This window comes from Falco cherrug, chromosome 5, assembly GCF_023634085.1.
Source record: "Falco cherrug isolate bFalChe1 chromosome 5, bFalChe1.pri, whole genome shotgun sequence".
Taxonomy (NCBI): Eukaryota; Metazoa; Chordata; class Aves; order Falconiformes; family Falconidae; genus Falco; species Falco cherrug.
This window is the reverse complement of record NC_073701.1, coordinates 71,171,031-71,197,668: the sequence shown is the minus strand read 5'-3', so window position 1 is coordinate 71,197,668 and position 26,638 is coordinate 71,171,031. Positions and strand designations below refer to the sequence as shown.

Below are 26,638 nucleotides of genomic sequence, written 5' to 3'. Positions count from 1 at the left end.
CTGAGCAGTGCTGGAAAAAATCCCGTTATCTTTTCTGCTCCTGATTTGTCACATCCCTGGCGCGGACCTGAAAATGCTGCTGGGGTGGCGGAGGGAAATACCGACCTAAAGACTTTGTTTTTCCAGTGGCTGGGGAATGATGTGGGACGCGAGCAGCACCAAGATGGGTTGTCAAGCACCTCCCTGGCTGCATACCTATGGTCACCCCCTCAAAAGCAACCGTCCCCCCCATATGGGGTGGAGAGGGAGGGAGGAGAGGAGCAGGAGTGGGAGGGAAGTCTGGAGCATTCCCATCCCTGGTTTCCAGCCCTCCAGGAGTTGCTTTTAATCAACATTGTGGTAAGGGGGGCTTGGACAACCCAGCCCAGCAGGTGACCCTGTGGGGGATGCTGGGGGTGCCTTGGGGACCCTTGGCCCCTGCCTGCAGTGGGGCAGCTGCAGCCGCCCGGGTGCCAGCAGGACCCGGCCCTCCCTGCAACCTCATTAGCCCCAGGGCACCTCCTGCAGCCAGCAGCTCCCCCAGCCCATTTCCCCCAGGGGCACCCCGTGTCCTCCACAGCATTCCCACGGACACCCCTGTTGCCAGCAGCCCCAGGGACACCCGATAACGCCCCCTCCCAAGCATTTCTTGCCTCCAGCACCCCTCAGGGGTACCTTATCACCCCTGGGACACCCCACGGCCCTTCAAAACCTGTCATCTCCAGGTAAACCCCGTCTGTGTGTGCCCACCCCAGCACCCCCTATTGCCAGCACCCACAGTCCCGAGGGTCTCCCACAGCCCTGCAACTTCCCAAGCCCCCCGGCACCCCCTGGGTTACCGCAACCCCCCCCACACACACACCGTTATCCCGGGACACCCGCCCCGTCCCCACCACCCCCCGGGGACCCCCCTCCCCATTCCACGACCCCTCTGGCTCCGCCCCCCACCCAATAGCGAAGCGGGAGTGTGCCCTCTGTCTCCGCCCCGCGGAGCGGCGGCCCAATGGACGCGGCGGGGGCGGGCCAAGGGCGGGGCGCGGAGCCCGGCCCCCACGTGCTCGGCGGCGCTGCAGAGGGGCGCAACGGATGGAGGCGGCGGGCGGCGCGGCCCCGGCCCCGGCCCCGGCCCGGGCTCGGCCGGCCCAGCCCCAGCCCCAGCCCCCGCCGCAGCCCCAGCCCCAGCCCAAGAGCCGGGAGCTGTTCAGGAGCCAACGGAAGGAGTCCGAGGTAAGGGCGAGGGTCCCCCCGGGCTCCTTCTGCTCGTGATGCGGGGACGCCCCCACTTGGGGTCCCCGGGGGCTGCGGCTGGAAGGAGCCCAGTCAGGGGTTGGGGGGGTTCCCGGCCCTGGGGGTGCTCCCCGCCCCTCCTTCCACCCCGGCTTGGGGTTTTGAGGGGGTCCCGCGGGGGTGGAGGGTGCCCAGTCTGGAGTGGGGACCCCAGGGAGGCTGCCCCCCACCTCTGCGTCCCACTCCCAGAGCTGTCGGCAGTGTTCTGGGGGCCCAGCTAGGCGCCGAGCTCCCCTACACCTTCCAGGCACCCATTTACCCTCACCACCCCCTGCCAGGGTCCAGAGGTCGCAATGCACCACCACCTCCCCGCCGCTTCACCCCTTCTGCCCAAACAGCCACCACCACCCCGGGCTGCATCACTCTGCTCTGCCCCAGCTGTGCTTGTCCAGCTTCGCAGATGCCAGGCTGGGGGAGCAAGACCACGATCCAGCCCAGGACTGATGCCCCCAGCCGCCATAAAGCCACCGCAGGACCCCTGTGAGCTTCCCCACCAAGTAGCTGTGGGTCCAGGGGCTCCCCAGGGACAGCTGACCCACAAAGGGTCCCTCCTGCCCCGGGGATGGTGCCTGAGCCGTGGCCCCCCGAGCCTTGCCCATGAATTTGGGGGTTGCTTTTCTCCTTTGGCTCAGCCTCATAAAGCGGATTAGCGCTGCATGCACTTCACCAAATTCCTTGTCGGCTTTTAGCTCCCTGAACCAGCCCGCTGGCCTGGCTGCAAAAATTGGGTGAGAAACCAGTGTTTGTGAGCAAGTCGGGCTCAGCCCGGAGCTGCGCATCCTCTGGGGTCATCAATATTAATCGTGATGATGTGCATCTGCTGAGAAGGGCTGCTGGGACTCAGAATGAGAAATTATGTTAATTTAGTTGATCACCCATTCATGTGTTCCCTTCCCGGGGCACAGCAGCACGATGCTGGCATTGGGTTGTCTGGCTGCGGTCGCCCTCTCACTGCCCGGCCGTAATCCTCTGGCGAAGTTTCATGCTCCAGTTCCTCATCTGCAGGGGAAGAGGAAGGGAGATCCACAACCCTATGGGCTTCAGAAAGCCAAAGCCCAGCCCCAAAAGCTGTTGGATCTGGGATGCTGAGGACAGAACATCGTAGGTTTGCATCCTCCTGGGCACCTTTGCTTCAAACCAGCTCCAGACAATGTTTTTAAGCAGATGTGAGGCTCTTGAAATGCATCAAACATTCACTGGCACTTTGGGTCCTGCCTCTCTTTCCCCGGGACTTGAGAAATGCTATTTTTACATTCGCCTTCCAAATTTGCACTGTATTTTAAGTAGCCTCATGCAGACGTCCCACTTGTGCCCTGGAAACCTGCATCAAGATTATCCGTGCACAAATCGCTGCTCCGGTGGTTGGAGGACCTTTAATGCAAAGGCAGAGAGCACTGGCAGCCATCCTGCCTCCCAAAATATCCGTGGGGATGCACCGGCCCCCCAGCCTAACCCCAACATGCTCTCCGCAGGGCTCGGTGGATTGCCCCAACCTGGAGTTTGAATACGGGGATGCTGACAGCCACGGCTCCGAGTTAGCAGGTGAAGTGGCATTTGGGAGCTGCGTTGCTATTAATAGATGCCTGCCAGGGAGGGGAAAAAAAATCCCTCAGGGAGTTGGGTGAGCGGGATAGGGGAATGGATATCGAGTGGTATCATCCTTCGGGAATAGAGCAAGAGGGATTTATTAATAGAGAGCCACTCGCTCCCCAGGGACAAGCAAAAGGGATGCATGGGGGCACAGGGATTACCCTGTGCTCCAAATTACCCAGGATGTGATGACAGGTGTGCAGGGGGTGGGAGGACGGGTGGCATGCCTAGTGGCACAGCCCAGGCTGGGAAGTGTCACCCCTGGTTGTGGGTGCCATTATGGGTCAAGTCCTCATCCTGTATCTTCCTGCTGTGCGGCAACTCTGGCTGCTTCTGCCCTGTAACCCTCGGGGTCCTGAGCGTGTCTCTACCAGCAAAGGGGTTATTTTTAGCTCTGTGTGTCTCAGCTGCATGAGCTGGCCTGGCTAAAGCACATTTTCTCTGCAACAGATCCTTCCTCCTCCCTTGCAGGACTGTTTCAGTCCCCCATGCTGCTGCTCAGCACCACAGGACTATAGGAATTATATAGGAACAGGCACAACATTGTGTCTTTTCAAGTCCAGCCCCTATTTGTAGGTCCCAAAATGGCCAAGCTGCTGGGTGTGAAATCAGCACAGGTCTTGCCTGGGTGCTCTGACGGTCCCTCCCTTTCCAAACTGCCTTAACTGGGACAGAAAATGGCCCTCCAAAAAGGCCTATGAAATTGCAAATGCAGGTTGAGCACCATCGCTGTGGACAGGAGTGTGGAAACAGCTCAGCCTGGGCGTGGGGATAAAAATGATGAATTTGTTAGCACAGGGTGGCTCTGAGATGCTCCCTGGAGCTGCAGAAGAGCTCAGGGATAAGTTTAGGTCTCTGCCCCATATCTCCTTGGGTGTGCAGGGATGCTTCACAGCCCCACAAGGAATTTGGCAATGAGGAGGAGGGTGAAAGTCCTCTGGGTCCCTCCTGACCCCTTTCTCCATCAGAGCTCTACAGCTACACCGAGGAGCCTGAGCTCAGCAACAACAGGAGGTGCTTCGAGGAGGATTTTCACACTCAAGGTACCAGCTCTGGGCTTGGCACCCCAGGGCTCAGGGCAGCCCCCCAAGGTGAGAGTGGGACCCCCGGGGAGGCACCCAGCTGATTGTTGTGTCCCCTTTCCAGTGCAGGACAGGAGGTGGCTGGAGCTGGATGGGGCTCAGCAGAAGGCCTACATCATGCACCTGTTGGATGGGCTAGAGGTGGTCAGCAGGGACAAGCGGCTCAAAGTAGCACGGGCCATCCTCTACCTGGCACAGGGTAAGGACCACATCCCCCATGTCTGGATGTGGCCACGTGTCTGCTGCCTGGCTTCAGGATGGGGGCTTGGGAGAAACCGTCTCTTGGGGTTGTGCAGGTCGGTGCAGTGAAGTTCCTTCCCAGGATGGTCCCATGTGCTCCAGGTGTTCAAAGGTAGCTCCCCGCTAACCAGTGCCTTCCTTTGGGCCTCTCCAGGTGTCTTTGGAGACTGCGATAATGAAGGCGATGTCCTGCACTGGTCTCGGCACAACAGCTTCCTCCTGTACCAGCTGGGAACCTTCACCGCCTTCCTGGAGCTCCTCAACATGGAGATTGAGTGAGAGGACCCACACTGCCCTCACCTTCCTTGTCCTCTTAACCTTACTCTTTCTTTTCACACTCCTCTTCTTCATCTTCTTTCTCCCCGCCCTCCTCGACATCTTCTTCCTTCTTCACCTTCGTCTTCATCTTCTTTCTCCCTATCCTTCTTGTCCTCTTCTTTCTCCTACCTCATCCTTTTCACTGAGGACCAGGGAGGTGCTGCAGCCACGGCATGTCCTCCAGCGTGCTGTTCCCACCACTGCGGACATAGGCAGAGGGTTGGGATGAGGAGCAGCCTGTGCCCAGTGGCTGGCGCTGAGCGCATCCTCTTCCCTGCAGCAACAGCCAGGCCTGCAGCAGTGCCCTGAGGAAGCCAGCCATCTCGCTAGCCGACAGCACGGAGCTCAGGTACACCCTCTCAGAACCCCACTAGCATATTGGGTGGAGGCCATGGGACAGCCTGTGGGGAAAAAGTGGCCTCTGGCTGGCAGTGTCACCTGCCTGCCATGCTGTCCTGGCAGAGTGCTGCTCAGTGTCATGTACCTGATGGTGGAGAATATCCGTGTGGAGCAAGAGGTGGATCCTCCTGAGTGGAAAACCTGCCGGGAGACTTTCAGGATGGAGCTGAGTGAGCCACAAAGTTCATTGTGCCCTAACAAGTTCCTTTTGTCATGCTGGACCACTGGGGAGACGTCAGGGACAGGGCATCTTCCCTGAACCTGCTCCTGGTCCCTCTCTCCACCAGGTTTCCCTGTTCACACTGAAGAGCCATTTGCTCTTCTGCTTTTCACAATGGTGACCAAGTTCTGCAGTGGCCATGCTCCACACTTCCCCATGAAGAAGGTCCTGCTCCTGCTCTGGAAGGTGCTTCTGGTGGGTGCAAACCCCTTTTTCCAGAGACTAGTCATTTTGGGAATAGTGCTGATGCAGCCTGGATGTTCCCTACTATTCAATCCAACCATAACGAGGTTATTTAGGATGGCACAGGAAGCTGACACAAGGCAAGCAGTTTCTTCTGGGATGAGGCTGGTCTGAGCCATGCAGAGGATGTGGGGTGGGGGAGAAGTCTGGAGAATGAACCAGTGACATGGTGTCTTCATCCTCAACTCTCCAGTTTGATGGCTCCCCTGGAAGCACCATGCAGTCCAGGTGGGATGTCTGCTCCCTGCTCTTTCAACTCTTTTGTTGGTCCCTAGTTCACGCTGGGTGGATTTGAAGCCCTGCAGGTGATGAAGGTGAGGAAGCGGGAGGAGCTGGGGCTGCCACCCTTGCCAGAGGACAGTATCCAGGTGATGCGCAGCATGCGTGCTGCTTCGCCTCCCACCTACTCCATCGAGCTCATGGAGCAGCAGCAGCAGAAGCGTGGTCACCGCAGCCGGAGGGTAAGAGCAGGTGCATCCTCCTAGCACGTGGCCCAGGATGGTTTTCCAGTGCAGACCATCACCTGTTCAAGAAGCCAGCCTGTGTCTGGGAGCATGGTTCCCTTTCCCCCCAAGTGCTCCTGTGTCTTCCAGTTTCATAGAATCACAGAACGGTTTGGGTTGGAAGGGACCTTCATCTAGTCCAACCCCCCTGCCATAGGCAGGGATGTCTCCAACCAGGTCAGGTTGGTCAGAGCCCCGTCCAACCTGGCCTTGAATATTCCCAGGGATCTACCACCTCTCTGGGCAGCCTGTTCCAGTGTCTCACCACCCTCATTGTAAAAAAATTTCTTCCTTATGTCTAGTCTGAATCCACCCTCTTTTAGCTTAAAACTGTTACCCTCTGACCTACCACTACAGGCCCTAGTAACAAGTCTGTCCCCATCTTCCTTACAAGCCCCCTTTAAGTATTGAGAGACTGCTCTAAGGTCTCCACGGAGCCTTCTCTTCTCCAGGCTGAACAGCCCCAGCTCTCTCAGCCCGTCCTCATAGCAGAGGTGCTCCAGCTCTCTGATCATTTTTGTACCCTCCTCTGGATCTGCTCCAACAGCTCCATGTCTGTCCTGTGCTGGGGGCCCCAGAGCTGCATACAGTACTGTAGGTGGGGTCTCATGAGAGCAGAGGGGGAGAGTCACCTCCCTCGACCTGCTGGTCACACTTCTTGTTATGCATCCCAGGATATCATCAGCTTTCTGGGCTGTGAGCGCACATCGCCAACTCATGTCCGGTTTTTCATCCACCAGTCTCAGTTGTGGCAGATCCGCCCCACAATGCACTTGATCTGGAGGAAGCAAGAGGACATCCTGACCCTATGGCAAAGGGCTGATAAGCACTAAGGAGCAAACTGCTTACAGCAAGCTCGCCTTGTTTTAGCTCCACTCTTGGAGCTGCCATGCTATGGTCCAAGGATGAAAACACTTGTTATACTAGGGGAGAGTCAGATAGTAGCTCCAAAAGTAAAGATGGAAAATGGCGTCACACCTCCTAGAGCAGCAAGTTTAGAGGTACAGAGGGGATTATTCCTTGTCCAGGCTTTGGTGGCAACAGCTAGGAGGGAAATCTTCACCTGAGGAACGTCTGGGAGCTTGAGCCTTCCAGGATAGAGAGGTCTGGTGCCAGCAGCTGAGAGGGAAATAAAATCCACAGAGTGACTTGAATTTTTCCTTCCCCTTCTGCTGCAGCCCCTGGTGAAGCAAGACAGTTTGGATATCTACAATGAGAGAGACCCTTTCAAGAATGATGAAGCAGGAGTCGATGAAGAGGAGAATGATGACGTGGACAGCGGGATTGAGGGGGAACTGGACCTGATGGAGCGGGATGCAATTATCGCCACAATGCCTGCTCAGCGCCTGCCTATTGAAAGGGTGTCATTTCCCAAAGGGCTCCCCTGGGCCCCCAAAGTCAGGTAAAACCATCTGGTGTCATTGCCATCTTCCCCTGGCATGACCTGTCCTGGAGTTCATTTCAGGCTGAACATCAGTCTGTGGCAAGTTTGTTGGCCTCTGGCAAGTTGAACTGAAGTGACTCCACTTCTTTTGTTTTTTTTTTATCTCGGTTGGTCCTTTCTGGACTGGGTTTAGCTGCGCCCTTCCCCAGGTTTTACAAAGCAAGCATGGCTAAGCTTGGCCAATAAAAGGCAATGCTGTTTTTGGCTTGCCAGGTTGTACTGGAAAGGAGGCTTGTGTTAGAGTGCTGTGGGAGCAGGGTCAGCTTTTCCAACCAGTATCGATGGGTCTTAGTAAGGCAAGGTCCTAGACTAATCATCTTGGGAACTGGTTAATGATATTGCCTCTTGCTTGTTGAGTGGGAATCTTCTGCCTTTTTGAGTGGCCTTGCTCTAAGGTGAAAGATTGGAGAAAAACATCTAAGAACAAAGGAGTTGGTGCCTTCCCTTCCTGAGACCATGCTACACATGATATGGGGGAGCGTTAGGAACAGAGAGTGAAAACCTCTGCTCCTTTCCCTCTAATCCACGTGAGTTTTTTTGCTCTTGATCCAAAACTTGGATTTAATACAGTATCTTTAAAACACAGGAACAAATACATTCTTTTTCATGCGGGAGCAGTGACAGGTAAGTGTGTCTATCCAGAGCACTCCTCGCAGGGACACAGCAAGAACTCATTTCCCACATGGGTCTCTGCACACATGGTGCCATGGTACTCCACGTAACTTAATGCTCTCAGCTTTGAAATCAAATGATTGCTGTTTTTCTTGGCTGGTGCCTGGAAATGCAGCTGGGTTTCTTTCTGCCTGTGAAAGCCTTGGCTCACAGTTCATGTCCTACTTGTCATGCTGAGACCCTGACCAGTTCTCATGAAAGATGCCCAGGGTGGACAAGATGTCAGCTTGCTCTCTCGGAGCACCACATGATTTGCCAGACTGTGGAGACAACATTTGTTCCCTCAAAGAGAGCAGATGCTACTTGAAGATGCATGTAGTAGGAGCACAGAAGGTGGATAAATAAGGTGCTGATTGTAGAGAACTCCTGTCCATTTATTTGCACTCTTCCATGGGCTTGCACAGCAAATACACATGGTTTTGGTTCACATTGCTCCCAACCAACAAGAGCAATGGTGGCTCTCACCTGCTGCTATTAAGACCTCCAGAAATAAATCCTAGAAAGCTCAAAGGTTCTTGCTGGTCCCACAGTGCAGTGCTTTCTAGGCAATGTAGGCAGTGGTCTGGTATATGTCTGTTTTCCAACCTTTTTGTTTTTGTTTCTCTGCTGCTCCATCAGACAGAAAGACATCGAGCATTTCCTGGAAGCAAGTAGGAACAAATTCATTGGATTCACGCTGGGACAGTGAGTGTTACATGTATAGGTCCAACAAAGTCTGTCCCATAGCTTCCATCAGTGCAGTTTAACTGGTGGGAGGGGTCCACAAAGCTCAGGTTTTCTCAACTCAGCTAGCCTAAGGCACGCTCGGGATGATGTGGCACAGCACTGGATTTTGCTGGGGCTGCAGCAATGCACTCAGTGTTACAAAAACATGTTCTGGAGGTGCTGGTCTCCAAGGACCTCTTTCTATTAAAAATCACACCTAACCCAGAATAAGTGACCCCTGGCCCAAGCCAGAAACTGATTTGATGTGGGAGGGAGTCAAGACAATGTGGTATCCACAACAAATTACCCAGTTTGTGAATAAATCAAGCTGCAAGTGCACAGTTGTCCTGGTACAGTGTCAGCAGGGTATATTCATTTTTAGGTGCAGTGTTGGGCTCAAGCTGGCTCCACATGGAGACCTGATTTTACCCAGTGTCACTCCTCTCTTGTGCAGGCTTCGCTGGGGAGGAGGTGGGAGGGTGGACAGTTCACACCAACCCCTCTTCTAATCCCTGACACACTGGGGATGCGTTCGATAGACTCAGTAGACTACAGGCTCCCTTTTTTACCTTGTATGACATGGAAGTGTTTGAACACAGATCTCCTTCCCAGCTTTGTACTTACCTTCTTTCCTCCTCCACAGAGACACTGAAACCCTGATAGGGCTACCACGGCCCATCCATGAAAGCGTGAAGACACTGAAGCAGGTGAGATGGTGGCTCCATGTGTAGTGCTTGGGTGAAGCAGCCCAGAAAGGCTTATTGAGTGGCAGTCAGCTTGTCTAACCTCATCCCTTGCTATTTTTGCTCCGTGGCACTCAGCAGATACTCTGAGGTGGGATTAGACTCATGGGGATCTCATGGGGGTGGAGAAATCATTGACCAAGATCACTAAGGCCATAGGGGGATTGCAGGGCATCAAGTCTACACACAAATTTTGTGATACAGCACTTGGAATGAGTTTCAGGTTCGTCATATGTATGCTCTCAGCCCACAGTAAATGTTTCATGTGAATTTAGTCTTCTGCTCCTCTTCAGCTGATGTACGGCAACATATTCAGTCTGAGCTCTTGCTCTCTGCCTTGGGAAGACAATCTGATTAATCTATTCAAGGTCTGAACAGCTTGAGAGGGGCTGGATATCCACCACATGCAGTGTGGTAGCCTCACATCTAACCTCTGGCTGAAACACAGTTGCTGGAAGGAGTAAGAAGATCCCTCCTTGTTTGTTGTGACAGGAAAGCCTTCTGGAGCTTCTTGCAAGAATTGGGGCAAAAATTGGAAAACCGAGTCCTCACTGCAATTCCAAGTAAATTGTCCAGTGCTTGGACTTTCCCTTTATCCAAGGGCATTGCTTTGTCCTGGTGAGCATTTACCATGTGCTTTGAAGATAACAGACTTTCAGAGTTGGGTTTGGACATACATGCCCAGACCTGTGCTGTTCTCAGGGGGAAGCATGGCCAGTCTTGGCTCCTGCAGCGTTCCACGCTGAGTGAGACACCTCCAGAGGCCAATTGTCCCTATCTAAGGTCTGGATTGCCTTTTGGAGGGGATTGCCCCTCTCCATTTACTTACAGAGAGATCCTAGAAGGAGCAGGTGGAAGTAATCAAAAGCATGATGTGGGGAGGGCTTCACGGACAGAGGGATGTCCCACACAAAGATGAGTTCTCCATATATCTGCTGTGACCTATATACCTAACTCGGATATTACTGAAATCGTCAACTGTTGTCATCACTGACCTCCAGTTGTGATATTGCTCTACCTCTGTGTATTTTTCCAGCACAAATATGTTTCCATCTCAGACATCCAGATCAAGAACGAGGAGGAGCTGGAGAAGTGCCCCATGTCTCTGGTAAGAAGTTGCTGCACCCCATCACTAGACAGATGTGTGCAAGATTTCCAAGGTGTCATAGAAATCCATACATTCTCCATGATCCTTAGGACACACCTGGGATGCTCTTTTTTGTAGAAGTCCATATCTTGTTTAGTTGTATTAAGGGAGAAAGGCCTGGAGCTTCCTGCAGTCAGCATGCAGCTATGTCCATCATTAAGTCCCCAGGCTGGGTTTTATGGAGATGACTGACATATCTCAAGTGTGTGGACTGGAAATACTTAATTTTCCCTTGTTTCTAATGTTTCTGTGTGCTAGGGGGAAGAGGACGTCCAAGAAACCCCTTGTGAGGTCTTGTATCGAGCAATGTTGTACAATCTCCCCCAGTATATGGTAAGTCCCTGTTTCTTAAAAGCAAAGAAGAGCTTTTGAGTGGGGAATGGTCCCAATCTGTGAGCTGCAGAGCTCAGCACGAGGCTGCTGGGGTGTGTTCAGGACTTGAATGATGAGATTTTGGTGGGAATCCAGAGCAGTGTTGGGTGTAAAGTACAGTCCAGAAAGAGTCATTGAGAGGATCAAGGAGTGTAGATACGCAGGGACATTGTCAAATTGTTGGAGATATGTCAGTGGTTGGAAAATAGGATGTGTGCAGAGGACTGGGAGCAAGGAACCAAGTTCTTCACCTTGGTGGGAGCTCAAAGCTGGCTCCTTCCCTCTGGACAGCAAGGAGACCTAGCCAGGGATGGCCTCGTGTCATCTCTAGAGGTGCGTGAGCTGTGACTCACCAGCAATTTATTTACCAGCAACTTACTGCATACTGATGCAGGCATCTTCACTTCTGACCTCAAGCAGCAACCTACAGACTTTATTGGTCCCTTGAGCCTTTGTTTTTCTTGCTGAGATTAATTTTTCGTTACAATATTGTGCTGATCTCTGAGCATGGTGGCTAGCTGGGCCAGGAACCAAACTAAGCCATCATCATGGTTTACATGGCTCAGCAAACAAGGTGCTAATGCCTTCAGGTCTCTGGCAACCTGGCTGTGCTTTCAATAGCTTTCAAACCGTGGAGACTCTGTAGGTTATGATCTTCCTTACAGGGGCATCCCTTGCAGCCTTCCCATGGCCCCAAGAGATTCCCAGAGGAATACAATGCATGTCCTGAAATTCAGCTATGTTGCCAGGATGGATGAGACTTCGAGCAACCTGGTTTAGTGGAAGGTGCCCCTGCCTGTGGCAGAAGGGTTGGAGCTAGATCCTTAAGCTCCCTTCCAACCCAAACCATTCTGTGAATCTGTGATTCTGAGATGCTATTTGGGTCACGTGCACTCTGTCTGTAGGGAGAGAGAAACACTGATTTAAATGTATTAAGCTCCAAGTGTCCCTTGCGTTGTTTTATTCATACTACTAGAGCTCAGGGGTTCATGATGCCCTAAATTAAGGCTGAAACAGAGCTGCTGTGCTTCCTGCACCTGGCCTGTCTGTCCAAGGTATGAAAGGAGAATTTGAGCTGTGGTGTAGTCAGTCCATCATGGTAAACCAAGCTTGTAGTAGTGAAACCCCATAGAGTTGGCTTGAAGTTGTCCCATTTCAGCAAGTGAAGGGGAAGGAAGGAATGCCTCTTCCTGGGACCATCTCTCCACACCCGCCCTCTTCTGCAGATAGCTTTGTTGAAGATCCTCCTTGCTGCAGCACCCACCTCCAAAGCCAAGACCGACTCCATCAATATCCTGGCAGATGTGTTGCCTGAAGAGATGCCGTAAGTCCCTGACAAGATGGCCACCAGCCATCCCAGCTTTGCCACAAAGTCTTGGGCCAAGCAGGAGAGTTGGGGTTTGCCAATAAGTCTGGGAGTGCTACAGATTTGGGGACATCTCTTTGGATAGGTGCAAGCTACTGTTGCCAGCCGGGCAGAGGAGTGAAAGTCAAGGAAGTGATGCTGTTTTTTCAAAAGCGTAACAATTTGAGCACAATTGCCAGCTACTGTGCTCTGCTAGCTAAGTGGCATAAATCATAAAATCATGGTAACTGACCCAAATCAAAAAGATACGTGAACATATGGCAGGTGTCCTTCATACCACTCCCCCAGGACTGTTGGTGGAGGGCAATCAGCTTTTTTTTCCCCTTTTTTTAGTGCACTTTGGTGTCACCAGGCAGGAGAGGATGGAAATGGGAGTCCCAGGGGGAACTGAAGGTCCCTGTTTCAGCAGAACCTGTCCAGATTAATATGAACTCAACAGTCCCTTAGTCCTCCTTGTTCCCATATCCACTGTGCTGCTGCCTTCTTTCCCTCCAACACAGCATTACCGTTCTTCAGAGCATGAAACTGGGGATTGACGTGAACAGACACAAAGAGATCATCGTGAAGAGCATCTCAGCTTTGCTGCTCCTGCTCCTCAAGCACTTCAAGCTGAACCACATCTACCAGGTGAGCATAGAGAAGGGGTCAGCCACTGCCAAGCTGGTCTTGAAGCCGGTGTGTCCAGATAGACCCTCTCCTAAAAGACCTGTCCAGGAAGGGTTTCCATGAGGAGCTGCAGATTGCTTGTCCATAGCAGTGAACCCTAGCCCTGGGCAAGGATTTGTATAGGGTTACTCAGGCAGGAATAACCTGTCTGCAATATATCTCTGACTGTGTTTTGACAGAATTGTTTCCACTCACGTGGAAGGAGTTTTCAGACTTCTGGAAAAACTCACACTGTGGCTGATCAGATTAAAATTTAGGAGATTATCATGAGCATGAGCCTCCCCGGTAGAAGGGGGAAGGGAATGGGAGTTAGGCAAGGCCCTCTTTTGCTCTTTCTAATCTCCAACAACCAGAAATAGTGCTGGTAGAACCTCCTGAGGTTAACTAATCTAGTCTTCTGTCCCTCATCAGGATCAAGATCTTGAGGCTCTGGTTTCTACAGAGCCTCAGCTCAGTTCTCCACCCATTCTGCAAGTCAAACAATTAGTGTTTTCAATTTATGTTTTTCCTTTTAAAAGTTTCAACATGGTACGAATCCATCTGTGTTATGAAGCCCACTGATATTTAAGGATAAATATAAATCCATATATTAGACTGGATAAAATGAAACAAAACCTTACATTTTTACAACAGTTACTACATTTGTTCAGGGTTCCCCCACGTTTCTTCACTAATTTTTCTCACTTTACTCCAGAGCAGCTCCTCTCTTTTCTTCCTTCATGACAGCAGGAGCCTTGCAGTCTGTTGCTAAGTCTGGAGAAAGCTGTGGGATTTTCTCCCCTGATTCTGCTTTTGTGTCTGATTTTGGGTGAGCCATCATAATTTCTTTCAGTGCCAAAGCTGGTCTCAGGGTGCACCCCAAAAACCACTGCAGGGTCTGAGACAATGCTTTCAGAAAGTAGTGGAGGGTAACGGAGAGCGTGGCTGGTCTGGGCTCTGCTGGGGGTCACCCTGTGCTCACTGGCTGCCACGTTGGTAGAGCAGCAACTGCACAGACCTGCACACCAACACAAATCAAGTTTTTTTTTGTCTCGGTTGTGTTGAGATTTGGCATTTCTTATGCCAACAGAGAAACACCATCAAATTATTGCAGTTCAGCATTATCTTTGTAACCTTTGTATCCTATGTAACATATTAGTCGCTGGCAGCTGCATTTCCAAGCAGTGAGTGCATCTCAGATCCCAGCTAGTGGGAACTGCTGATTACTTGCAAATAATGGCAGCGGTGTCATCGATGGCATGCAGAGTGTCGACAGCTTGTACCAGGCTGAGATGAGACATGTAGGAACAAACTGTTTGTTTGCTCTCAGGTTTGGGGTGTTGACTGCAGATTATTGACAGACATGGGTAGGATAGGATGGGATGGGATAGGATAGGATATTGCTGCTATTTGTGTCTGTCTCTTTAGAGGACAGTAGAGATTTGTTGTATTATGTAGCTGTATGTACCCAGACCATTTCATGTTTAGAGGGGGAGAGAAATTAAAAGCATTTATGAAGGCAAGGGTGCTTTTTCAGTCAAAATTTGAAAAGGGACTGGGATTAGCATGTGACAGCAATAGAATTATCATATTTTCTCATGTAATAGCTACATCTCCTTCCCTTTTATCCATATATTGTTTTGCCACAGATTATATTTTGAAAAGCTACACTGCAGTCATTACATGCAGCTATTCCTAAACTACTGACAAATTTTGTGTGTCCACTTCATGGCTCTGGAGTTTTCCATCTGGTGGAAGTTGCTGTGTATGATGCAAGCCTTACACAGCAAACTTCTGCAAGGTGTCTAGAGCAAACCATCAAGACTGCTTTGCTTTTGGCTGGAAATGGGTTTCCATTCCCAGGTGATGCTCCCACTTGTTCCAGCTAACCTTGACCCATTTCAATTCTCTTCCTCAGTTTGAGTATGTGTCCCAACATTTGGTGTTTGCCAACTGCATCCCGTTGATCCTGAAGTTCTTCAACCAAAACATCATGTCATACATCACTGCCAAAAACAGGTACAGCCACTTCTGGGAAAGGCAGTGGTGATGGAGCAGGGAGGCTTTGTGCGTGAGGAACCCTAACACATGACTATGTGGTGGGACCAAGTGACCTCTGGTCCCTAGCCTGGCTTTGGGGCAGTATACTCTTCACTAAAGGAATACATTGGAATGGAGCAAATACCTTCTGCTTAATGAGAAGGACAGATGGGGGGGGGGGGGGGGGGGCGGTGTGTCCAGTCTCTCACTGGACTACTGAAATGCATGTAGACCTGTCTCCCTTGCTGGCAGTAGGCCCATTTTCATCTTTATGTGGACTCCTGGAAAGCAGTCCAGTGCCACTGGGCATCTATGGGCTACAACTTCAAGAAGATTAGGTGGGGAAGAGTCTTCTAGGTCTTTTCCGCTTCATAGAGCTATAATTCAGCTGTTCTGCCTGGCTTCTTCAGATTTTGTGTAGCTGTTACTGCCTTTTACTTCTGATTTTAGAAAGACACTAGCCCAAGTTTGAGCCTGCATAGGGACTGGCTGGACTACTGCAACTCAGTGTAAGAACTGAAAGAACACAACTCTTTCACAACTCAGTAGCACTGGGCTGGATTTCCCCATTTGCAGGGGAGTGTTGCTGTTGGAATAATGAAGAGATCCCTTTTCTTGCTTTTTGATGCACTTTAGCTCTGTGTGTAGGCTGGTTTGTCTCCTGCATGGTGTGGTTGTGTATATGTGAGAAGGCACGCATCAAAAAATAGAAAGTAATATATTAATTATCTTGCTGATAAATATTTCCGCTTTTGGTCCTGTGCTTTAAAGCCACATAAGTGAGGAGGAAACATAGCCCAGGAGCACTTAGCTTCCTCCTCTGCATTCTGATGGAGGCTTCACAGGCAGGATATGCACCTGTGAAATGAGGTGGGGTTTGCAGCTGGATGCTCTGATCCAGGGAGGTTTAGCTGTTCTGTCCAGCCAGAGTACCAGTTTGTCAGATAACAGTGAGCAATGTCAGGCACTGCCCTGCAAAAAGGATCATGGAATTTTGCCACGTTCAGATGTATGGACCTGAGGCCAGTGATGGTGCAACAGGAAGTATCAGAAGTGATGCCAGTACAATGACAACTTGTGGCAATTGAGCTGTGTGGCTCCTTGTCCTGACCTGGTTCCCTCTGAGCTCTCCTGCTTGTATCTGCATGGCGCTTCCAGCTTTAGGGTTATGATGGATAGGAGCCAGCAGGAGCATCTGTCCTTGTGGTCAGACAAGCCCTTCCTGGGCTAAATGCTTTAAATGAAAGCCTGTTTGAGGGGATCTCCTGACCTTGGGTCTTCATCCTGGACCGCCTTTGACTCAGTGACTGTCAAGTCAGCTTGTTGCTCGGTTGCTGAAGTTAAAAACAAAAAATAGCAAACAAGAGGGGACACAAGAACTGAAGCTGTGTGACAATGCATGCTTCATTTTAGATTGGTATACGTCTTGGCATGGATAGCATCAGAGTGTGTGTGTGTATACATACACTATATATATATATATATATATATATACACACACACATATTGTATACTTTTCTTGGTTTTTTTTATTGGCTACTTTTACAGAGGCAATAGGCTTGGAGGGCTTCAAAAGACCTGATGCCCTCATGAATTTTCTTGCTGATAATTAGATACTCCATTATAACCTAAGATCTGGGGTTTGTGGTTTTTTTTCCCTTTTTAAAAATATACATATGAATAACTAATCTTTCATGTCTTAATGGATCCAAATCCTTTGAGTCCTTATTAATGCACTCAGGATGTGCTTTGGAGCCAAGAGGAATCGACGTGCTCCATTAAGCTGAGACGCAAGGCAGCGGTGAGGCTGCGAGCCCATTTGGATGCCATCTGTGCAGTCGGAAGTGCAGGAAGGAGGCATGTCCACGTGGCACCAGCTGCAGGCTGGTTCATGTGCCCAATGTGGCTTGCTGGAGATGGGATTGTTGCTACGCATCCAAACTACTTGTTGCATCAGGCATTGCTGCCTTTGCAATTCAAATCCCAAGCACAGGGAAAGAAGACATTACAGATTGCTGGGCATAATCATGTAGATCATCTTAAAAAGTTGCTTTCATATTTACCTGGTTCTTAACAAGTCCCTTCTTTTGTGCCTTCTGCAGCATCTCCGTCCTGGATTATCCACATTGTACAGTCTATGATTTGCCTGAGCTCACTGCAGAAAGCCTGGTAAGCAGCACAGAAAGGGTCCTTGTAAACAGTATTGCGGTATGTGAGAGGGTGAGGAAGGATTTTTGTTTTCTTTTTTCTGTCTTCTTTTTTTGTACCCCCAACCTTTCCAAAATTAGACTTCTTTCCCCCCCCCAGACTTGAAAATTCCTCCCATCGCTATTCTGATCAGCTGTGGGGAGTTTGGGGAGGAGGCACTGCTGGCCTTGTGAAACCCATAAAAATAGTTTGGTTTAGAGTTTTCCCTTTCACTTTTCTAAATGAGAGAGCCTCCTTTTGAAGAGGATTTGCCCAGAGGCCATTGCCTCCCAGGTTTAAATTGCCATGAGCACTCACATTTCATAAAATGCCAGTAGATTAAGGAATGAGCCAAATTCCCTGTAGAGGGGAGCCTAAGTGTTATGAAGACCAGCCAGCATGATGACCTGTGTGAATATATGGACTATAGATGAGACATTAATGCTGGCAGGTTCATAACTGCAATAATTCAAATGCAGAGTAGGCTAGACTCGCATAGGGTGCAGAGCAGGGACAAACTTTGGAGTTAACAGGGAGGGGGATCAGAGGGAAGTGAGTTGCTAAATGATGCAGGAATCATTAAGAAGCAGCCTGACCAAAACCAGTCTGGGCCAGGATGATCTCACGTTGCCTGGCTGCTAAAATCTTGAGCCTATGTTGTTTTCCTTAGCTGTGTAAAGGTTAAAATCGTTAAAGTGGAAGATTTTCCCTAGTTTCTACTAACCAAAGTTGCTCATGAATGCTTGAGGCTGCGGTCAGCCAGGACAACCAAACTGGTTTTATTGGATCTGTAGCCATGGCTTTCCTGATGTGCCAACTGCAATGCAAATTCCCACTGTGAGTTTATTATGCCAGAACAAATTTATGTAAAAACCTGCTGTGGAGCACATGCGGGTGGATGTGATGTGGGATCATCATGCATGGCCGGCGTGCTGGCTCAGTCCTCCACTGGCGTTCCATGTGCCCTTCTGCCAGTGCTTCTTGCCTCCTTCTAGGTACCTGCTCGGGGTGACAACTCCTGGACATTGTCTTCCTCTTTATCAACACCATCAGTCTCCTGTTTTGTGCTGGTCCGTGGGCTACTTGCTGAGGGCTGTCCCCCTGACAGGCTCCCAGCGACATGTCCTGGCCCAATGGGGACATCTAGCGACACGTTGCTGAGTACTCCCATGGCTCACGCTAATCCTTAACACTCATGCTAAGTTTTACGGCTGTAGGAGAAGACTGAACGTTTTTAGGAAAAATATTCCCAGTAGGGACTGGTCCCCAATTTGGGAGCTGTTGCATTAAATGACAGTGCCTCTTCACTTTCCTCCAGCAGACATGGACGTTAGCCTTATCGGAGGTTAATTTAATTAAAAAATATGCAGAAACCAACTTGAATTTTACCATGTGTTTGTCTTCGGGAGGATACCCATGAATGTAAGGATTTAATAGAAATTAAACATGCCATGGTAATTGAGGCATATGCTTATGCACGTATTTATGTTCCTTCAGCCAACACTTTGTGTGTTGGTTTAGCTTTTTTTTTAACACTCTGATGCACTGATTTTAACATCCCAGCCGTAACACATATCTCAGCAGACAGAACAGATGATTATACTCTCAGTGGGTTGCACACAGGATATTGTGTGTTCAGTTTCCTTCCATGGAAAACCAGGCTGAGTTCAGCAGTGCTGTTTCCAGATGAGGGATCCTTTGGCAGTGGGGTAACTGCTGTCCCCACATGATATAAATCAGGAGTGGCTGCAGTCCCAGCAAGGTCGCGCAGGTTTCACCCCTCCTGCTGTAGGACAAGCTCTTTGATTCCTTGCTGGTCCCTATCTCCACTCTTCTGTCACAGCTCCCTGTGCTTGAGGAAGGGGCTGCAGAGGACCCTGCTGTACTGTGTCGTGGTGCTATGGGGAGGGGAACAGGAGACAGGGGTAAATGGAGGATTAAAGTCCATTTAGCCTATTCCCTCGTTCTGTAAATCTGATGGAAAGCCTTTCACTTATTTGAAGCTATAGAGACAACATCATATTGGTGACAAAAATAAATCCAGCTGCCTATGAAAGGGGTACTAGCTTATTCTACTGAGGTCTTTTTGGAAAAAAACCTACTTGGTGCAGAGGGAGCATATTAGGACTGGGCACTGATACGAAACTGCACGAGCGCTGCTCCTGAGCTGGCACCTTCAGAGCTGCATGCAGCATCTGCGAGCACCTTGGTGACATCCCACCTCTGGGCTCTGCTGTGTGCACAGGAGCCTCCAGCACAGGCATAGCCTTTACTGCCAGAAAAGTGCATTGGCTCAAAGTGGCTTGTACCAAATCCCAGAATTAAATAAAATGTCAGAACCACTTTCTTTTTGGCCTCTAAAAATTGTATGTACAATAGCATTTTACAGGCTTACTGAAATGATAGGTTTGGTGCTTGCTTTTAAGAACAAAGGTATTATGCTGGCAGGATTTTCTTGGGTAAATCCAGTTTCAAAGCTGGATTAGACACTCTGACAGAACGGGCTCCCTGGGGTCATCCTCAGACTCCTCCCGAGGATGCCCAGAACCTGGATCATGCACCAGGCTGCAGTTTTTGCCATGAGTTGTTACAGCCATGAAGCTGTAGCTTGCTGGAAGTGGCTTATAAATTAAGCAGCATTTGTTTCCGCTCTCATCGCTGAATAGGTTATTTGTGGGACACTTCTGCTGTGCTCAGTGCTGTTCAAGCATAAAGCAAGTTACTGTAGTGGAATTACTGCTCAAATGTGCCACAGGCAATATTTACGCAACCTGGAGTTGGAGGTGCTTATGCTTAGCTAATATTTAAAATAATCTATCAATTGCACTTAAGTTGGAAGGGAACTTTGTTAGAGAAAAATCTTATCCTCCTGATAAAAATGCTTTTGTTTGTCATCCTGCATTATGTGACTGCCTTTTATTTGTCTGTAATATGTCCTCTAAGCATGTGGTAATTTAGGAATTAATTTATATAATTAACAAAAACCTGCTCTCTAAGCAGTGCTGATCACTAGGCTGTAATTTGCTCTCTGACTGTAAACAACGAATTCAAATCTACCACAATATATATTTCCCATGATGGAATAATGTGATTTATCTTAGCTCTTACTCTAAACCTAAATGCGAATTAAAATGCTGATCACATCTGAGTCTTTCAGAACGGTTTTCCCCAGAATCTGTTGGCTTGTCAGCTGCATGATGATAACCCAAGTGAGGAGGGAGCTCCACTGCTCACTCTCCATTGGAAAAAAGACCTGTGCAGACAGTAAAAATAGACTTTCAGCATAAGGATATCTCTGTGGTAGTGGTGTTGGACGCTGCAGTTAGGGTTACACTTTTCCTTCTCCACTTGCAGGAAGCTGGAGACAACAACCAGTTCTGCTGGAGAAATTTATTCTCCTGCATTAACTTGCTGAGGATCCTCAACAAGCTGACCAAGTGGAAACACTCGAGGACAATGGTAAGGTGATGTCCTGCCTCCCCAAGACTTGCTGTGGGCTGCCAGTGTTGCAATCTGAGCATGTCACCGGCTCTATACAGTGGGCTTCAGCCCAGCCTTCCTGCTGAGACTTTCTTCTGGCAGTGGTGAAGCTTCTGCTGCTTCATAATCTGCCCATTTTTGTTTCACAGACTGAGCCTTAAATGCAGAAATGCTTTTTGTTCTGCAAGTAATACTTATTTCTATGACCCTCAAGCCCTGTGCAGCAAGTGTTGGTTATGTTGAACACTCCTGTTTGACCTGATTGGGGTTTGTACTGTACGTGGCCCGGGTGTTAGTGCCCAAAGCTGCACAGACAGTACTTGTGGGCTTTCTTGAACACATTGCATTAATTTCTCTTGATTTCTTGACAGATGTTGGTAGTCTTTAAGTCAGCCCCAATACTGAAACGAGCTCTGAAGGTGAAGCAGGCCATGATGCAGCTGTATGTCCTCAAACTGCTGAAAATCCAGACCAAATACCTGGGGCGCCAGTGGAGAAAAAGCAACATGAAGACCATGTCTGCCATTTACCAGAAGGTGCGGCACCGCATGAACGATGACTGGGCTTATGGCAATGGTGAGTAGTGCCAGGGAAGCATCTTCTCTGCCTGCAGAGTTGAAATCGGCTCGCAGGGGTATGGTGTGGTTTGGCCTATAAACTTTTTTTGAGTCAGTATTGGGGATTTTTTCAGAAGCTTTAAGGCACCATTCAGCACCATCAGAAGAGAACAAACTGATTGCATGAGGAAAGGTGGGAATAATCAGATCAGAATGAGACATAATCAGCTTGAGTCTCCAAGACAAGAGTTTCCGCCAAGCCCAGGCCTGCACTTTTGCATTCCTAAATCACTTTTGTCATCAAGCCACTAAATTGTCCTGGTATCTGCTTAGGATGGCCATGGAGTGAAGATCTGACTGATAGCTCTGCAGCTCACACCTCAGAAATAGCAGTGGTTACATCCTGGCAGTGTGGATACTCTGAATCCTTAAGCTGAAGCACAGACTAGATGTGCTGGTCTGTTTAAACAGCTCTTATGTAATCCAAATCTATATTTTTTGAGAGACGCCATGAAGTTTCTGATGTTCCTCATGTATTAATCCACAGGGTGCATCAGACCACATGGTTTTATTCCCTTGTAAGTACACTCAGTTGCTGCAACAACTGAGCCAAGCTTAGGACAAGCAAAAAAAGTATTAAAATGACATTTTGCCATAATATAGTCTGAAATTTTTGCTCTGCATGTATCTTCTTTTTAATAAGGATCAAGTAGGAAAATTGGGTAGCATTCCTGTTTTAAAACAAAACAGGGCAAAAAGTAAAAGCCTAACCTAAGTTTTTTACAAGGCAGAAAAGCATTATAATTATGTTAGGGTGTTCAACTGTAAAATATAAATTTTTGAAGACTTGTAGGCTTTTGATACTCATGATACCCCTATGACATTAATTCAGAAGAATGAAAAAGTAAACTTGATATTTTTAATTTTACTTTAGGGCTAGTGGAGTTCCCCCAAAAACCAAAGAGCTGAAAGGCTGGGGAAGACTGGGAACTACTTTTCTTTTATGGGAAACGCTATCCTGTCACTGCCTTTTTCAGCTGATTGTTCCCTGTTGGGATGAATACGGCAGCAGGGCTGCCTTATGCCACTAACGGGGTACAGCTATGGGATACTGCCTGCCTTGGGTGACTTAAATAGCTTGAGCACTATATGCTCCAAAAGAGCAGGAGAAGACGAGTACCTACATCACCTGGCCTGGAGCAAGGGTTTGCGGTAACAACTGAATTTACATGGCAATATTGAGAATAATGCAATTTTAAGACAGATGCCAAGGATAAGTTGTTGTGTGTGTCCCACTTCCCTGAAAAGAGTTAAATCAGCAACATAATGCAACACTCGATTGCGCAATTTACTGCTTAGCAGAGACTGCATCTTGACCTGGACAGTTTGCCAGGGAAGAACTTGGCTTTCAGAGACACAGTCTGGAAGGGTTTTTCCTGGAGTAATTATTTTTATCTTTGTATGTCTGGCTTGATACTCAGCTTGGACCTTTCCCCCCCTTGAGCACAGCTGAGCTTTGCCAATGAATTTATGGAACCTTTATGGAGCAAATAACTATTTCATATAGACTGAGAGCTCATAAAGACCAACTTTCAAAATACAACTTTTTTTTTTCATGTTACATGTTGAGGTAATACTACTTGTTTCAAATATCATGGTTCTTACAGCTAGTTATTAGCTTTTCAACATCATTCATAGTTAGATTTGTCTAAATTTTAAAAAATGTTTTCAGTAGCTCATAAGAAGTTCACCAGGTTTTAGCTATATGCATTAAATCTTGGTCTCTGCTTGAGACATCTATGGAGATTTTCAGTAGATGTGGTGGGGCCTTTCTGAAAAAAGCAGGAGCTTGGTAATTATAGAGTCCTTAAAGAGCACCACAGAGCAGAAATAATTGCATTTCTACAGGAAGCTTTCTGACTCTGCTTAATTTACAAGTTATTTTAACATATTTCATTTAAATACCTTAAATTGAAATGCATACATAATGGGAATTGATTAGGAATAACTGAGTGGCTAATACTCTGGTCAATTCAGGCATGTGGTTGCTGTAAAATCTTCATCCTTACTTTTGCTGAAACCTTACCAGAGTTACTTTTTCCACAATACTTCGGTCTTGTTTCTTCTTCAATGCAGATATTGATGCAAGACCATGGGATTTCCAGGCTGAAGAATGCACCCTGAGGGCCAACATTGAAGCCTTCAATAGCCGGAGATACGACAAACCTCAAGACTCAGAGTTTGCACCAGTGGACAACTGCCTGCAGAGCGTGCTGGGACAGCGGCTGGAGCTCCCCGAAGACTTCCAGTACTCATACGAACTCTGGTTGGAACGGGAGGTGTTTTCCCAGCCCATTCGCTGGGAGGAGCTGCTGCACTACCAGTGAGAAGGCCACCTTCACCTGCCCCAGTCCCACCTCAATAAGGACTCAAGGTGCTACAGGCTGAGGAAAGGAAGATTATTTTGGACCTGGGTGTTCTTAGGCACAGCTGGAAAAAGATTATGGTCTTTCCAAAGAGACCCAGAGACCCCTGAGTATGCAGCTCCCGTCTTTTTGGAGGTCATCCCTTTCCTGTGACTTCTTGTAGACCATGCAGCATCAATTGACCTGCACAGAGGCCACAGACGAGGCTCCAGTGTCACAATAGTGGCAGTGTCAAGAGTGAGCTTATCTGGTCTTTACTTCAGATTGACACCAGTGTACGAGAGCTGAGTCCAGGTCTGTCTCTTAGCTTGGTTCACGCATGTAAGTAAATTTGTTGTAAAAGTATCTCAACTGTGAAAGGTTTTCATCTCTCCCAAATGCTCCACGCTGTGCTGAATTTGTTTTCATTTATTCAGTTATGGCTGTCTGATAATGTGCTTCAAACACCCTGCTGCCATGAACAAGCTGCCCTGCTTTCCTAATGAAGCTGAAAATAAGAAATATGTGGCACTGGCTGTGACAGTCTCAGTCAGAGATGACAGGCTGACTTGGCCAAAGGAGATGACATTACATCTTGTCCCTAGGCTGGCATTACTGCTGCTGGGATTACACAACCTGACTTACAGAGCCTTGCTTCCACAACTGACAATTTTTGCATCACCAGGGATAGTAATCCATTACCTTTTCACTGCTCCACTTTTCCTCCACCATTCTGTTCACTGTGCAGTGTTTAGAGCTGTAAAGGATGTTGATCGCCTCTCTTTCTCTCCACCTGGTTGTTTTTGAAGGATACTTACTGCAGCTGTTAGGTTTCCAGATAGCTTTCTTCATTGCTTTTTAGCCCTTCTAACCCTGGAGGAGACCGTGAATGCCGCATTAAATAACCTAATTTTTGCACAGATTTTTGGTTATTCAGGGGAATGTTTGTGCCAAGTCTTAAAGTGGGGAGGAAAAGTGCTTTGGTTAACACTTTATTGCCATCATATGAGGAAAAGAATAGACACTGCAGTCTGTAACTTTCAGAATGAATAGCATATTAGAGCTATAAACTTTCTATAAAGTCAATGCAAACGCTACACTTGAGTAAAGCTGCCCTGCATGGGGATGGCAGCTGAAGGCAGGCTGGAAACCCATGTGGGCTGACCTGCTGAGTGAATCTCAGCCCTTGGCACTGTGCAGAGTGACAGTCCCTTCTCCTCAGACAATGGTGCTTTCTGAGGGCTACACTGAGAAGGCAGGGTGGGCTTCACAGTACTTTAGTATTATGACAGAGCCTGCAAACTATAATCTTTCCTCTACAAAATTTTATCAGTCCAGCACAGGGAGTCCTGGCTCTAACCTCCCTCTGGCCATGAAGCCAGGAGTTTGTTTTTTGTCACAGAAGCATGTGTTAATATAGTGCAGGCAAGCACTTAGGCCGTACTGTTAACAAAATATCAAGCACACAAGTGATAAAACCACAAGTATTACTTATTACAGGGTTTGTGCTTATTGCTGTAGAATTCAACTGAGAGTGTTTCCTAAATGGCGTTTGTAAAAGGTGTTTTTCATGGAAATAGCATTAGTAAACCCACTCAACTTTTTAAATATGCTTTTGTTCAAAATAAACCAGAGCAACTTTTAAAGCACGTACATTTACTTAAGCTTTTTTTTCTTCCTGCACCTTAATTTAAATGCTTCCTTTGATGCCTTTTTTTGTTTTTAAAGGACAAAAACATCCCCCACAAACAAACCCATAAATTCAGCTCTCACCTGTGCCCATATCCACTCTATCCACTGAGGAAGGGCCTTCTGTCTGACGTACTTTGGATGTTCTATTCTGATGTATCTGTAGAACTCTAAAAAACAAAATTATGGGCTGTAGATGTCTTCACAGTGTCCATGCTTGTTAAAAAGTAAGAAGTTATTTAAAAATAAATAAAGCCTGTCCAAGCAGTGAGGCCTGGAAAACAGACATGCGATCTGTAATTGAAGCACGGTGCTCTCTTTAGAGATCCCAGAACTGGGAGAGTGCTGTAGTTCCAGGTAAGTCATTTCAGCATTTGTACTTTAGCTCCCTTTCTAAAATACAGCACCTAGTATTTCTCTATGTTCCCTAGCGCCTACGGGTAGTAAATAAACTAAAGATTAAATAAGCACAAATAAATTAACAAGCCCCAGCTAAAGATGGCAGACATCTGAAGGGTCTGTGAAATATTTCAGTAGTAGGAATGCATATAACTACTACTATTTTCAGCCTGTACTAGGGTTCAGAGCCCAGGACTAGCTGGAAAGTTCAGGACTTTTTCTGTGGTATTTTGGCTCATATTTTCCTATCAAATGTGCAATTTCCCCATCAGGCCAGGGTCCTGGGAATTTAGCTGTACCTCTGTGTGGTTTTATGTATCCTGACACAAGGGACACCCCTTGGTGTATCGGTTCCTTTTTTTCTTCCCTCACATGGTGCCCTGAAAGAGTCACACACTGAAGAGTCTGGAGTGGTGGTTTTTTTCTGGTTAACCCAATTACTCCCCTTGCTTTATGATTCCTCTGGTATTCTCTGTTTTACAGCAATTTAGAAAACAATCTAATTCCCCAACAACTATGTGTGAATGTACAGGAAGTGCTATCAATATATCCAAATCCTTTTAGTCTTAATAAACTAAGGTCATGAAGGTAAGTGTTTCTTCAAGGGGAAAATAATTAGCATAAATTTGGGACATCACTTGTAAAATGAGTTGATAAAAAGAAAGGTCTTTCTACTGAAACCAGAGGATCTCCCAGCTTAAAGCAGTTCCAGTTTCTATATTTTACCATGTATTTATAATAAAGACTTAACTCACCTTTGATGTGAACTTCCTAGCAAAAGCTGAGGCTTAGAGACTGTCTATATTATAAGCACTTAATCATAAAGTACAGGAGAGCACACTTCATACCTTCATATGATTTATTTCCTTACAGGATAACCTTTAGGAACAAGAAGCCTAAATTCATTACCTAAATTTAATCAATCT

At 48.1% G+C, this 26,638-nt stretch overlaps 1 protein-coding gene across 2 annotated transcripts; it reads left to right on the top strand.

Moving 5' to 3' along the window:
- Positions 1 to 1,043: 1,043 nt before the first annotated feature.
- On the top strand, positions 1,044 to 25,277 carry STRIP2 (striatin interacting protein 2). Of its 2 annotated transcripts, XM_055711862.1 has the most exons (21): positions 1,044 to 1,206; positions 2,739 to 2,808; positions 3,825 to 3,899; positions 4,003 to 4,137; positions 4,333 to 4,453; positions 4,777 to 4,845; positions 4,959 to 5,065; positions 5,183 to 5,310; positions 5,634 to 5,819; positions 7,040 to 7,263; positions 8,596 to 8,661; positions 9,326 to 9,389; positions 10,462 to 10,533; positions 10,831 to 10,905; positions 12,171 to 12,268; positions 12,811 to 12,937; positions 14,874 to 14,974; positions 17,098 to 17,164; positions 20,537 to 20,641; positions 21,034 to 21,238; positions 23,356 to 25,277. In XM_055711862.1, exons 1-21 carry the CDS (start codon positions 1,066 to 1,068, stop codon positions 23,604 to 23,606), a joined length of 2,487 nt encoding a protein of 828 aa, XP_055567837.1. In that variant the 5' UTR covers positions 1,044 to 1,065; the 3' UTR covers positions 23,607 to 25,277. The 2 variants fall into 2 exon arrangements, with proteins under 2 accessions (XP_055567837.1, XP_055567838.1); XM_055711863.1 differs by lacking the exons at positions 20,537 to 20,641; positions 21,034 to 21,238; positions 23,356 to 25,277 and adding an exon at positions 18,178 to 19,149.
- Positions 25,278 to 26,638: the final 1,361 nt, after the last annotated feature.

Bases quoted from the DNA above. Each gene is read 5' to 3' on its own strand.
- STRIP2 (XM_055711862.1), top strand. From the start codon at position 1,066: ATGGAGGCGGCGGGCGGCGCGGCCCCGGCCCCGGCCCCGGCCCGGGCT. The intron at 2,809-3,824 runs GTGAAGTGGCAT...TTTCTCCATCAG, and splicing joins CCACGGCTCCGAGTTAGCAG to AGCTCTACAGCTACACCGAG. The intron at 5,311-5,633 runs GTGGGTGCAAAC...GTTGGTCCCTAG, and splicing joins TGCTCTGGAAGGTGCTTCTG to TTCACGCTGGGTGGATTTGA.